We start from the raw sequence: 12,738 nt of genomic DNA on the forward strand, positions 1-12,738 counted from the left end.
GACACGCGAGCCGAGCGAGACACCCCGCGAGGAGGCCCAAGAGCCGCCGAAGAAAAAGCGGCGCGCCGCACTCACTCGCATTGGCGACGTTGGCTCGTGAGCCGTGCTTGACTGCTGCCATGCCTATTCATGTTACATGATATGTCTGTCATCTATCCTGTATTGTCGTCCACAGTGTGTCCCTCGATTTGTTTTGTCCTGTCCCGTACGTCCGTTGCAGCTTATTCCCTACAGTATCCAGTATCCAGCGGCGCCAGTCACCCCTAATAATCGTTTCTACAGTCGGAGCCAGCCTTGTACAAGTATATCGACCGTGTTTGTGTTTATCGAGTGCCGCGTATGAACTTGCCACTACGCACAGCTTTCTCTCCGTATGTGAGTCGTTGCTCGTCAATGTCAGGTAGTATACAGTGTCAGAGTGCGATAAAATGCAGTGAGTACATATGCACGGGGCACGATAGGCTACAGCATCCTCCCAGGCCTGACCAATCAACCGGTCTTGTTTTTGCTTCTCCTCCCGACCTGGGCCTGGAAACCAGTCTTGATGGTGGCGACGGAACGCCTTGACCCGCAAGACTCGCACGACATGAAGAAGATACGGTTCTCCTTAGAGAGGAGAGTGTCGGGGGATTTACACGTCTTGCACGTAACGTATTCGACTAAACAGTGTGTGAGTACCAGATTCCGTGAGCAATGAATCGATGCATACCGATGTATCGACGGAGAACGTGCTCGATTTGCTTCTGCTGGAAGCGACCCTTGATGACCAGCCTACCGGAACCGTCGACGGAGCCGGTAGTACCCATCTCTGCGAACATGTACTGGATGACATGTTCTGGCTGCCTGTGCATCCGCTTGCAGATGTCGGAGACGTTGGCGAAGATGGACTTCTTGTTGCCTTCGCGCAGAATCTGCGGAGGCGCAATGGTATAACGTTTGCCTGCAGAGTTGAGCAGAGCAGGGTTGGATGCGTGCAATTGAACGTAGAATCGTTGAAGTAGCTGCAGAGATATTCAGCAACGAGGCCCTTGAGCGGGTAGGACAGGCCTACCTCCTGGTATGTGTAGTCGCGGTCGCTGCTCAGCCATGGCTCGGTGCCTACGTCCATGCTCACGGTGCCCTCGTTTCGCGCAAACGGGTCATCGCCAAGCTCCACTTCGTCAACCTCGGCAGCAACATCTTCGCCGCCCTCTTCCTCATCAGCATCCTTCGCCTTTGCCTGATGCAGCTCCTTCTCAAATGCCTCCATGTCCAGAGCTGCCTTCTTCTTCGTCGATTTCTTCTTCTTCTTGAGGTCAGAGAAGTCGAGATCCTCAGTTGCAGCTGGCACAGCGGTAGGCACAGCAGTAGGCGTCGATGTGCCCGAGTTATCCTCTAGCTGATCACACCGTCAGAACTCACGTCTCCAGCGAGAATGCGATAGACATACCAAGTCCATGGGAATATCCTTCTTCTTTTTCTTCTTCTTCAGATCACCAAACATCGCTTTCAGGTCATCATCCTCCTGCTTCTCCTCAGCACCGTCCTCAGCAACCACATCGCCGTTCTGCTTCATCTGCTCATGCATCGTCTTCGGGCCCATATCTACAGCCTCGCCATTGGCCGTCGTATCGTCGATCGTCGCAGGTGGAGGCGCAGTGGGATCGGCTTCAGCACCGAGCGGATCCTCCGAGAACGCGACAGTCTTCTTCTTGCGCTTCTTCAGCGACGGGTCGAAAAGGGGCTCCTCGGACGCCATATTCACAGTATATGAGAGAGAGGTGGCGAAATATGCGCGGTCACTGTCTACGGCGATGAGCTCGAGTCAAGGTCGAGCGACAAGCGCCCAGATTGACCGGCAGGCGATTCAAGAGGGGGGCGATAACAAAATTCCAGACGTCCTCCTCCCAAATCCCAGAGACCCCGAAGACTGGGTAGGGGGGGGGGGTACCCAGTCTTCGGGGGCAGAGCTCCCGTTGGGGTCCCGATAACGAGCGCCCAGGTACAAGTCCTATAAAGGAAGTTCCTTCGGCAATATCAGGTGACTAGCTCCTTTGCTAATGCCGCCAGCGAAGTGCTGTTATATGACATTGGAGACCGCAGGCTGTAAGTGCCCTGAGGATCCCTCAATGATTTCTAGAAAACTTCTGGGCACTGTGACAGCATATTGTATTCGCCAAACCATGATTTGACCCTTCGCCCGCTGTGCATGTTGGCACATAATCATAGTAGGTCATGTCTGGGGCGTCGTTGACTGTCATAGGGAAGCATATTGAGTAAGTGGTAAGGCCAGAGTGACGGAGTGGGCACAGTGACGCCGTAGGTATCGTGGTTGCTAGTTCGATCCCCGGTAATCTTTTTAAATCATTTTGGCCCAATTTGCGTCACTGATGCAAGTGAGACACGCGCCATGTAACACACGTACTTACCCGACGCGTAGCTCACATGACCGTATGCTTCACGTGTGACTTAGCGCATTTTGTACTATTCAATTCCTCCTCTGGATCTCCTTGTTTATGTCGACTTCGGACCCTACACGTGTACTTAGCATACTTCTCAGTACACATGCATGTTTTCTAGAGTGAGATGTGCAGAATGTAGTAGCTAGAGACAAAATTCAACGAAAGCGACTGCACTTCACGCTGGTGGCTGAAAACCGGACCCCGTACACCACCCCCCCACCCCCCTTTCGTGAGGAGGACGTCTCCGATTCAGATCTCGCCCCCCTCTTGAGGCGATTCGCAATGAATTCGATTCGGACTCCGAGGGTTCATGTTCCCACGGGGTTCCGCGCTGGCCCGGTGTCGGTCGCCGACGTTGCACTCGTTCTCCACCACTTTCTTTCTGTCGTCGACCACCATGCTCGCCAGGAGCACGCTTCGTCTGACCGCCCAGCCTCCAGTGCTGGGCGCAGCTCCCGCTGGTGCGCGTAACATGGCGACCCTCCGTGAGATTGAGCTGCGTCTCAAGTCTGTACGGAATATTGAGAAGATCACCAAGGTGAGTATTCCTTGAGTATTGTGCACCGTTACGAGGGAGTACAAGATGGGACATGGGAAGGATCTTTGCGGGTGAAGTTCGAAAAGCTTTCCAGCTAGGTTTACAACGTTGGGCCCCACTAGGAGCGGGCATTGTCGGACGTTGGTATTCAGCGACCCGGACTGTGTCGCTCAACCTGGGTTACCGTAGCAAAGGTCGCGGTCGCTTGGCTCAGTCTGGCCGTCGAAGTCCGCTGCGTCCGGCATGATCCCATATCAAACCCGCTGGATCCCGCCTATGAGAGGCGCTGGGTCCGACGATGCAGACTTAGCTGTCAGACAGCATTCGTTACGTCGGGTTTGGCCCATGCCGCCCGGACATAGACCGTACGGTGTGATCTATGCGTCTCTGACGGGTTGACTCTACATGCGCTCTGCGGTATGGTACCAGCGCGGGATCACCGACCACTTCATGGCTTCAAAACTGGCAAGGGTCACTAGTAGTAGCCGAGGAGCACTATGCTAGTGCACAAGCTACTCCCATCGCATCGGACGAGAAGTGGAATTGTGACCTTGCATCTCTCTCTCGCTTTCCTTTCCTTCCGTCACGACTTCGCTAAAACTTGATTTACAGTCCATGAAAATGATTGCCTCCACAAAACTCAACAAGGCGCAGCGTGCCATGCAGGCGGGCAAGCAGTACGGTGTTGCGAACTCGGGTTCGTCAATGTCCGACAAACAAACCGCAGCACCTTACTGACCGCGGCTCGCCTTCCCAGAGGTCTTCCATCACGCGTCCGCCGAGGAGCCCAGCAAGCGCAAGCTCTTCATTGTCATCTCCTCTGACAAGGGTCTCTGCGGTGGTATCCACTCCTCCGTCACGAAGGCCACACGCCGGATCATCGCCGCACACGGCGACGGCGTCGAGCCGGACTCGCCCATCATGGTCATCGGTGACAAGTCCAAGGCGCAGCTCTCCCGTGCGCTCGGGAAGAACCTCGTCATGAGCTTCAACCAGATCGGGCGTGACATCCCCACCTTCGCGGATGCGGCCGGCGTCGCGGATCTCATTATCAAGGAGGGCGTCGAGTACGACAGCATTGCGATCGTCTACAACAAGTTCGTCTCTGCGATCTCGTACGAGTCCGCCGTCATGGAGGTCGAGACGGAGGAGACGCTAAAGAGCTCGCGTATGTTATTTCTTCTACGGCAGCGTGACACCTCGTAACATACGTTTCAGCCGGTTTCAAGGCCTATGAGATGGAGGAGGAAGTCACGAAGGACCTCGCAGAGTTCGCGCTCGCCAATGCGATCTACGCTGCCCTCGTCGAAGGCCACGCATGCGAGCAGAGCGCTCGGTAAGTCGACCCCGCGTAGCATTATGTGATCCCTGCTGACGTGCAATAGTCGCAACGCCATGGACAACGCGTCCAAGAATGCTTCGGACATGATCGGCAAGCTCCAGATGCAGTACAACCGTGGTCGCCAGGCCTCCATCACGAACGAGCTTGTCGACATTATCACTGGTGAGCATCGAGTCGCTCTAACTACCGGTGCGAGACTTAGCTTTGTTGTGTTTCTTCAGGTGCGAGTGCGCTCTGAGTGTGGTGGCTGGCCGTGCGCGTGCGATAGAATAGTGGAAGTCTGTGTTCGTGTCCTGTACCTACGGGCTGCGTATGAACCGTCACATCTAATTGCTTCAATGGGTCTGGCGTGGGCGAGCCTTCACCCGCATGCATTCGTGAAGGTGAGAAATACATGGTCGGCCGTGCACGCTCAGTGCTACTTCCCACTTGAGCGGTTGTACGGGCTGACCCTGACCGCTTTTGATGTTCCAGCGAAGATGACTGAACCACGACAGCGATTGCAGAGACAGACAATAAATACATGCCCGTAGAATAGTATTACACGCTCAGAATCCATGATGCAAGTCCGCCGCTATATGGTACACGCCGTTATCTACACACGCACAGGGCCGTCTCAATCATCTCACTCGCTCTTCACCCGCTCATACCCGCCCGACGAGCCCCACCCGAACCAGCTCGTCCGCCTTTGCTGAGGCGCAGGGCGTCCCTCACCCTCGCCCTCGCCTTCCATGTCACTCGGCACCTCGACCTCCTCAAAGGTCGAGCGCCCGTTGTCCGTCCGCTGGCGGAGCGAGCCCGACGATGACGATCGCGAGGGGTTGTTCGCCTCGGCCACCGGCACGCCCGGCTCCGAGAGGTCGTACGGCGGAGCCTGCGCCTCGGATGCGAGCTCGTCTCGCCGCGCGTGCCCACCTGCGTTGGCGTTTGCGGCCTGTGCGGCGGACGCCTGTGCCTGGCGGAGGAGCGCTGCGCCCGACGCGAGGACGCTAGGGCCATATGTGCTCCAGAGACCCGAGGCGAGCTGCGCAGGGCCCGAAACGGGGTCTCCGAGGGAAGGTAGCGGTGCTGCGCCCGCCTGCGCATTCGCGTCCGAGCCGGAGCCGGAGCCGGGGCCTGCGACGGGGATGTTCATCTGGCGGAGCGTGCCGGAGACGTGCTCCCAGGCGGCGCGGAGGACGCGCTGGAGGGACGCGTAGATGTACGTCTTGAGCTGGGCGAGCGCGGAATCGATCTCGCGCTCGTGCGCGGCGAAGAACGGGCGGAGGTGCGCGCGGTAGAGGTACGTCGCGCCGTGCGTCTGCGGGAGGGCGAGGTAGAGCAGGAAGATGGTCTTGATGGTGTAGTAGAAGGGGAGCCTTCCGGAGTGAGGGGTCAGGAGGAGTAGATCCGGTGGGGGTCGAAGGGGACTCACCAGGAGACGAGCCACTCGGCGACGTATTCTACCGCGACGATGCAGCCGAGGACACTCCAGTACATCAGCCATCGCTCCAGCTCTTCTTCTGCAGCAGGCCGTTGGGAGAGCACCTTGTACGATGCATACCCAGGATAGAGAAAGGCGGTTGTGGCACTGGGTGCGTAATGCTTAGCGATTCGTTATGTGAACTAGATCGCATACGCACCTAACCACTCTGAACAGAAAGTAGAACAACATGGCCTATGGTAGAGCGACAAGCTAGGCCGCTTGGAGAGGTGAAGGTGCGGAGGAGGAACTTGAGCAGCTACATCCTGCCTGCAGCCTCCATTTAGCTGACGCCGCGCCGCCGCCACCCGGTAACGATCGATTGTAATCACTTAGCACCGATCGTAACACCGTCCTTACACTCCTTTCTAACACAGTAAGGACCAGATTGTATCAGATTCTATTGACTACTCTATCGAGATGGAGAGGCTTCTATCCTCCTTCTATCTGGACTGATCAACGGATCCACGACCTCGCCTCATGCTGCAATATGCACTTCCAATGTCAAAGTGCTGGGCCATAAGTACCATCGCAGACAAATTCGCATCAGTGTCATGAGGAAGTCAATGCAGAACTTGTCTGACAATCGTCTTGTGTGCGGCAATACGTACTATCCCATACAGGTACCGAGCAGCCTGATCATCCCGCTGCAGCGATTCTTGCGCAGGATCAGCAAGGCCCGTACGCACGCCCACCCGAGCTGCAAAACCACACTGGAAACAGTCTACCACTTCATGATGGTGACAAGAACAATATTCGACTGGCATCCTGACCTGCCCTCTCGTTGACTGCACTGAACTCGACTTTAGGTCCCTCGGCTGACAACATAAACCTCGAATACACAGAGGGTTCGTCGCCGGACACGCAGGGTGGACGGTCGTTCCGCTCACACCATCCGTCGCGCGACGCTTCCCGCTGGGATGGAACATCGGCCTGGCGCTGATTGCACGCCGAACATCTGATTACAAACAAGATAATGTTCGGTCAGTCAAGACGTGCATGCATAGAAAGTTCGTCAACTACATCTGAGTACGTGCAGAAGCCGTCTCTCCAGTCCGATCCGCACCAATATTTTCGCTATCACCGTGGACTCCCACACAATTGAACACGCCCGACTAGCGCTCATGCACCGACGACCGCATACGAGCTATACGGGAACGACAAGGCCGCCAGTCCGCTCAACATCGTCGCGTCGTCCCTCGTCACGGTCGTGTTGCTCACCACACCCGCGAACACCGTCCCGCGCAGGCCGTCCGGCACAGTCGTAATGCCGTCCGGGCCAATCGCAGTGAACGTCGTGTTCATGTCGTGGTACCACGCCAGCCATGTCGTGCCGTTAGCGGAGACGGGCGCGCCGGTGCTGTTGTACGACACACTGACGTTCTGGCCCATCACGGGCGCGGCGGGCGTGAGCGTCAGCGCGGGGAAAGCTTGCACGGGCAGGTCGGGGTTCGTCGCGGGACAGGAGGTGATGAAGCCCGCTACGGGGAGTCAGCGCATGCAATGATATAGGCGGGGCGAAGGATGCAGCTCACATGCGAGGGACCACACACCGCTGAAGTACAGGGGTGTCTCGTAGTCACCGTCCCAGGGCTGTTCCTTCTGGAGGGCAGAGCTGACCCAGCCCGCCTGTCGCGCTTCGATATGCGAGATGGCCTGTGCGGGGTGGGGTTAATGTCGCGTCGCGTGGGCCAGCAGGCGAGGGGGCTAACCAGTGCGGCGGACAAGACGTCCTGGCTTTCGACAGAGATCGCCGCGCCCATATACGCCGCAGCGCCGACCTCCTCGAGGGTCTGCGACAGCGCCACAAACGAGGGAATATCTGTGTACGGGCTGGCCAAAGTCAGCTCCCGCTCAGCGCGCCCACGAAGCGACTCACTAGGAGTAGTTGCACGGCGCCGGGGCGTCCGCACCAAGCTGGCTCGTCAAGAACTCGACGTGCGTGCGCTCGTGCTCCCTGATCTGGGCGAATCTGCCGCGGACCCAAGGCTCGTACCCCGCGTCGCAGAACGCCTGCGCGTCGTACTGCCCGAGGCCTTGCACGTAGAACGCGTGCTCGATGTGCTCTAGCGTGAGCGCATACTGCATGATGCTCGTGTCTGTTACGCGCGACGTCAGTACGAGGGCGCGTGATGTACGGTGGGAGACGTACCTGTCACTGCGGCGGGCGCGCTGCGGCGAGTCGGCGCGGCAGCGGCGAGCCATGCAGAGGAGAGCGCGAGGACGACGGTCGGGAACAACATGATGGTCGTTCGCGCGAGGAAGACCGTCAGGTAAACTCGAGAGCTAGCGAAGCAAGCCGAAGGAGCTTCTGCCCTTGCTCGCTTTATACGCACGAGCACGGAGGCCGATATATCGTAACGATGACGCGGATCTATCAGCACACTGACATGGCTATTGGGTGGCCCGAAGACGCGCACAGAAGCCAGGTGGAACAGGTGCTAGAGCGCGCGCGCGCGCTCGTCTCGCAAACGTGACCGCACCAGTCATCGCAATCCCATTTTGCTGCCGCGGCCAGCTGAAACGTCTCTCGGGAGTGTTCTCTCTGCGAATGGACGTCATTGTCGATGCATCGTGCAGGCACTGTGCGTCTCCGCCATGGCCTCTAGTGCACACCTGCCCGCGCGCAGTCCGCAGGAGTGCCCGAGTTGCTGGAGGAATCCCCGTCCGCGTCGACGCGGCCGCCGGGGGCCGGGCGCGTCTCTTCGCCTTCTCATCTTCCCGCCGCCTATTGGCCAGTATACGCTTCTTGCCCCGCACCACCTCTCGGTGGCATGCACCTGAGGCACTCTTCGCAGACCGCGCCGCTTCTCCATTTCGTCAACAGCACCTGGAGGGCCACACGCCAAGCACGAGCGAAGGGCCGGTGCCAGTCAGCACGTACTGCAGCTGACCCGCGAACCGTCGTACCACTCGAGCACGTTCGGTAATGCGAGCGACTCGCTGGCTTCCGAGCGTGGCAGAGCCACGTTTGCCTCAGGGCGTCCATACCCTTCATCCACGCTTCAGCGATGTTGACAGCGGTGGCGTCGACTAGAACACTGCCCTCGGTCCAAACGTACAAAGCCCACGCAACGCTACGCAACGTTACGTGAAGCGACCCCAACTGTTCGCACGAAGCCAGGGCGTCCAGTCTAACGTTGGGGACGGATCAGCGGATGACGTTGTTGATGAGCCCGTCCCATCCCCCGTATATGTTTCTTCCATCTCGTCTCTCCGGATCGATAGGAGCCAATATTGCTGAGACATCGCCTTGCACGCGGTCGATGGCGGGGGCCCGGGGAGGGTTGGGGCCCGAGTCTGGTCCGAGACCTCAAGCTTGCCTCAAGCTTGAAACTTGAAGGCCTTGTTTTCGATTGTCGCCAGTCCGTCGTCGTGTCCGTGTCCGACGAAAACCGACCATATTGGAGTCATCCTCAACCTGTGCGCGTCACGGCGAGCTTGGACCGCAGAGCTATTTTGGACTTGCCAATGAGCTTGCATGTTGTGAGGTCGCGCGTCATGGCCGAGACTACATACGAGAGACCTCCCCTCCGTTCTTCCTTTCCCGCACGCGCTTTCCGTGCTGCCGTAGCAGCGCGAGTAGTGCGGCACTGCAGAACTGCCTGAGTCACGGTAGGTCACGTCGGCCTACGGTGCCAGCCTGAGGACTAAGTAGATCAACTACTTACAGGCTGTGTACTGCGTCGACGCCTCACTCACCGGCTGAAGAAGCAACGTTAACACGCGCACACTGGTCAGTATCCGCAACTCCACCGCTGACAGTCCATGGAATGTGGGCGCGACAGCGTGCGAGTCAGACTTCAAGAGGAAGAACGACATTGCTTGTTGGATGAATGTCCCCTTGGCAGTAAAACCCGGGTGTATGCGTCGAAAACACCGACGTGAGACTACCGCGACGGTTGCCAATGATAACATGTACTCGTCCTCACCCGACGTCGCTGCGGCAGCAAGCTGCATGAACGAGAACACCAGGCATTCTCCGGTTTCACCGGTTGAGTTTTGGCATGAACAGGCTTCCGAGGCAGTGGAGCTGATTTTTGTGGAAAGCACTAGTCAATCGCAGGTCCCTTCCAAGCGCTCTAGTACGTGGTGAACAGCAGATACCGTATTGCGCACTTCCAGACGGACGCGATGGCATGTCTGAGTCCCTAGATGGAATGTCAAGACAAGGCAGATACAGTCGAGTAGAGTCGTGTCGATTCCCAATGCCCAGTGTGTGTATGTACAAGTCACAGTTCAGGTTACGGGATAGTAGGAGGAGGAGGATCCAGGGGCTTTACTTCAACTCAAGCTCATCGCCCCGATTTGGTTGGTGATAAGATCTTGACGAGGTATCCCGGACCACCGATAAGATAAAGGAGAATTATACATTCTCAAATCCAACGCAAACCGCAAGAGAACTGGAAAACTACAACTTGAACTACAGTACACGCAGAAGCTACCTCTCCAGTCCTTTCCGCACCCAACACCCTGTTCCAACAACATTTTTGCGATCACCGCGGACTCCCATAACCAAACGCGCAGGATTACTACTCCTCACGCGTCAACAACCGTGGACGAGTTATACGGGAACGACAAGGCCGCCAACCCGCTCAACATCGTCGCGTCGTCCCTCGTCACGGTCGTGTTGCTCACCACGCCCGCGAAGACCGTCCCGCGCAGGTCGTCCGGCACGGTCGTGACACCGTCCGCGCCGATCGCGGTGAACGTCGTGTTCATGTTGTGGTACCACGCCAGCCACGTCTCCCCGTCGGCGGAGATGGGCGCGCCGGTGCTGTTGTACGACACGCTCACGTTCTGGCCCATCACAGGCATGGCGGGCGTGAGCGTCAGTGCGGGGAAGGTCTGCACAGGTAAGTCGGGGTTCGTCGCGGGGCAAGAGGTGATGAAGCCCGCTGCAGAACCGGTCAGCACATACGTACTCGTGGAGCGAGGGGCACGGCTCACATGCGAGAGACCACACGCCGCTGAAGTACAGGGGCGTCTCGTAGTCGCCGTCCCAGGGCTGCTCCTTCTGGACGGCGGAACTGACCCAGCCCGCCTGGCGCGCTTCGGTATGCGAGATGGCCTATGCAGGGTGCGCGTCAGTGTCGCGTCGCGTGGGCCAGCCGGCGGTGGAGGGCTTACCAGTGCGGCAGACAGCACGTCCCGGCTTTCGACGGAGATCGCTGCGCCCATGTACGCTGCCGCACCGACCTCTTCGAGGGTCTGCGACACCGCCACAAACGAGGGGATGTCCGTGTACGGGCTGCGTAACTCGGCCGATGTCAGCTCCTGCTCACCGCAACAGCGCGCCTACGCAGCTACTCACAAGGAATAGTTGCACGGCGCCGTGGCGTCCGCACCGAGCTGGCTTGTGAGGAACTCGACGTGCGCGCGCTCGTTCTCCCTGATCTGGGCGAAGCGGCCGCGAACCGAGGGCTCGTACCCTGCGTCGCAGAACGCCTGCGCGTCGTACTGCTCGAGGCCCTGCACGTAGAACGTGTGCTCGAGGTGCTCCAGCGTGAGCGCGTATTGCAGGATGCTCGTGTCTGTTGCGCGCGAGGTCAGCACGACGAGGGCGCATGATGTACAACAGGAGACGTACCTGTCACGGCGGCGGGCGCGCTGCGGCGGGCAGGCGCGGCAGCGGCGAGCCATGCAGAGGAGATCACAAGGAGGACGGTCGGGAACAGCATGATGGAGGAAGAAGACCGACAAGCTAATTTACTAGAGAACCACCGAAGCAAGCTGGAGGAGCCTTTGTCCCTTGCTCGCTTTATAGCAGAGCACGATCTGCCGTAGCGATGGCGCGGATCTATCAGCAAACTACGCGCGCGGAAGCGAAGTGGAAGAGGTGCCAGTGCGTCCACATCCGCTCGTCTCGCAAACGTATCCGCACCACCAGTCATCCCAATCTCATTTCTTGCCGCGGTCGGCCGAAACGTCTCCCGAGTGTTCTCGCTGTAAATGGACGTCATTGTCGATGCATCGCGCAGGCACCGTGCGTCTCGGGCATCGCTTTTGGTGCACACCTGCCCGCGTGCAGTCCGCGAGAGTGCCCGAGTCGTTGAAGATATTCCCGTCCACGTCGCTGGCGGGCTGCTCGGGCGAGGGAGGAGCCTATGACGGTGGCGCGTCTTTTCGCCTTCTGATCACCCCTCGGCCGCCGCCCATTGGCCAGTATACGCTTCTTGCCCCGACCCATCTCTCGGTGGCATGCACCTGAGGCACTCTTCGCAGGCCGCGCCGCCTCTCCAATTCGTCAACAGCATCTGGAGGAGCACACGCCATTGCATGACAAGCACGAGCGAAGAGTGCGTACTGTAGCTGACCCGCGAACCGTCGTGCCACTCGTGCACATTCGGTAATGCGAGCGACTCGGTAGCTGCCGATCGTAGCAGAGCTGATTTTCCTTCAGGGCGTCCGTACTCTTCGTCCGCGCTTCAACAACATTGACAGAGGTGATGTCGACTAAAACACCGCCCTCGGTCCAAAGTCCAGGCAACCACAACTCTTCCCGCGAAGCCCGGGCGTCCAGCCTAACGTCGGGGACGGATCAGCGGATGATGTTGTCAATGAGGCCGTCCCATCCGCGTATGCGCTCCTTCCATCTCATCTCCAGATCGACACCGTGCATGCGCTGGCTCCAGGAGAGGCTGATCGGTGCCTCCATTTCCAGTGATACCGTAAATCCGAAGTCCGGCGGGCATAAAGATCCAGACCCTGTGCGGATGCAGAGGCGCGTCACGGTGGACTTGTGCCACAGAGCTATTTTGGACTCACCGACGGGTTTGAGGTCGCGCGTCATCGCCAAGACTGCGAGGAGAGACCTGGTCGGTCAACTCGGCCTTCGGTCACCTCGGCCTGCGGCCATGCCAGCCTAAGGACTAAGTATCTAATCAGCTACTTACAGACTGTACAGCGTCAACGCCCACTCACCCGCTCACGGGGCAACACACGCACACTGACC

At 58.5% G+C, this 12,738-nt stretch overlaps 5 protein-coding genes across 5 annotated transcripts; 1 reads left to right on the plus strand and 4 right to left on the minus strand.

Annotated features, from left to right (window-relative positions):
* Positions 1–489: 489 nt before the first annotated feature.
* B0H18DRAFT_1088374 (eukaryotic translation initiation factor 2 beta) lies at positions 490–1,738 on the minus strand (the record flags this gene model as incomplete). The annotated part of the gene is made up of 4 exons (XM_048032233.1): positions 490–659; positions 710–1,001; positions 1,052–1,378; positions 1,430–1,738. 4 exons carry the CDS (start codon positions 1,736–1,738, stop codon positions 490–492), a joined length of 1,098 nt encoding a protein of 365 aa, XP_047885526.1.
* Positions 1,739–3,468: 1,730 nt separating this feature from the next.
* On the plus strand, positions 3,469–4,666 carry B0H18DRAFT_241864 (ATP synthase F1 gamma). Its single transcript, XM_048037251.1, has 5 exons — positions 3,469–3,676; positions 3,737–4,147; positions 4,198–4,315; positions 4,365–4,483; positions 4,543–4,666. Exons 1-5 carry the CDS (start codon positions 3,595–3,597, stop codon positions 4,557–4,559), a joined length of 747 nt encoding a protein of 248 aa, XP_047885527.1. The 5' UTR covers positions 3,469–3,594; the 3' UTR covers positions 4,560–4,666.
* An 11-nt stretch (positions 4,667–4,677) lies between these two features.
* On the minus strand, positions 4,678–5,975 carry B0H18DRAFT_1053157 (TB2/DP1, HVA22 family-domain-containing protein; the record flags this gene model as incomplete). The annotated part of the gene is made up of 3 exons (XM_048031000.1): positions 4,678–5,679; positions 5,736–5,891; positions 5,944–5,975. 3 exons carry the CDS (start codon positions 5,973–5,975, stop codon positions 4,947–4,949), a joined length of 921 nt encoding a protein of 306 aa, XP_047885528.1. The 3' UTR covers positions 4,678–4,946.
* A 929-nt stretch (positions 5,976–6,904) lies between these two features.
* On the minus strand, positions 6,905–8,373 carry B0H18DRAFT_1053164 (ferritin-like domain-containing protein; the record flags this gene model as incomplete). Its single annotated transcript, XM_048031001.1, has 5 exons — positions 7,936–8,373; positions 7,663–7,882; positions 7,496–7,616; positions 7,319–7,439; positions 6,905–7,264 (listed from the first exon to the last, which is right to left on the minus strand). The coding sequence occupies exons 1-5, from the start codon at positions 8,024–8,026 to the stop codon at positions 6,906–6,908; spliced, it is 912 nt and encodes a 303-aa protein (XP_047885529.1). The 5' UTR covers positions 8,027–8,373.
* A 1,761-nt stretch (positions 8,374–10,134) lies between these two features.
* B0H18DRAFT_1109110 (ferritin-like domain-containing protein) lies at positions 10,135–11,559 on the minus strand. Its single transcript, XM_048032751.1, has 5 exons — positions 11,374–11,559; positions 11,098–11,317; positions 10,914–11,034; positions 10,734–10,854; positions 10,135–10,681 (listed from the first exon to the last, which is right to left on the minus strand). Exons 1-5 carry the CDS (start codon positions 11,462–11,464, stop codon positions 10,323–10,325), a joined length of 912 nt encoding a protein of 303 aa, XP_047885530.1. The 5' UTR covers positions 11,465–11,559; the 3' UTR covers positions 10,135–10,322.
* Positions 11,560–12,738: the final 1,179 nt, after the last annotated feature.

The sequence above is a fragment of the Fomitopsis serialis genome (assembly GCF_022376445.1).
Source record: "Fomitopsis serialis strain Sig1Antser10 chromosome Unknown B0H18scaffold_229, whole genome shotgun sequence".
Lineage (NCBI taxonomy): Eukaryota > Fungi > Basidiomycota > Agaricomycetes > Polyporales > Fomitopsidaceae > Fomitopsis > Fomitopsis serialis.

What these genes read in the sequence shown, in the direction of transcription:
- B0H18DRAFT_241864 (XM_048037251.1), top strand. Translation starts at nt 3,595, where the DNA reads ATGAAAATGATTGCCTCCACAAAACTCAACAAGGCGCAGCGTGCCATG. An exon ending in GTACGGTGTTGCGAACTCGG is followed by an intron (nt 3,677 to 3,736) that starts GTTCGTCAATGT and finishes TCGCCTTCCCAG; the next exon opens with AGGTCTTCCATCACGCGTCC. An exon ending in GGAGACGCTAAAGAGCTCGC is followed by an intron (nt 4,148 to 4,197) that starts GTATGTTATTTC and finishes CATACGTTTCAG; the next exon opens with CCGGTTTCAAGGCCTATGAG.
- B0H18DRAFT_1109110 (XM_048032751.1), bottom strand. Translation starts at nt 11,464, where the DNA reads ATGCTGTTCCCGACCGTCCTCCTTGTGATCTCCTCTGCATGGCTCGCC. An exon ending in ACGTGCTGTCTGCCGCACTG is followed by an intron (nt 10,855 to 10,913) that starts GTAAGCCCTCCA and finishes CACCCTGCATAG; the next exon opens with GCCATCTCGCATACCGAAGC. An exon ending in CGGCGTGTGGTCTCTCGCAT is followed by an intron (nt 10,682 to 10,733) that starts GTGAGCCGTGCC and finishes CCGGTTCTGCAG; the next exon opens with CGGGCTTCATCACCTCTTGC.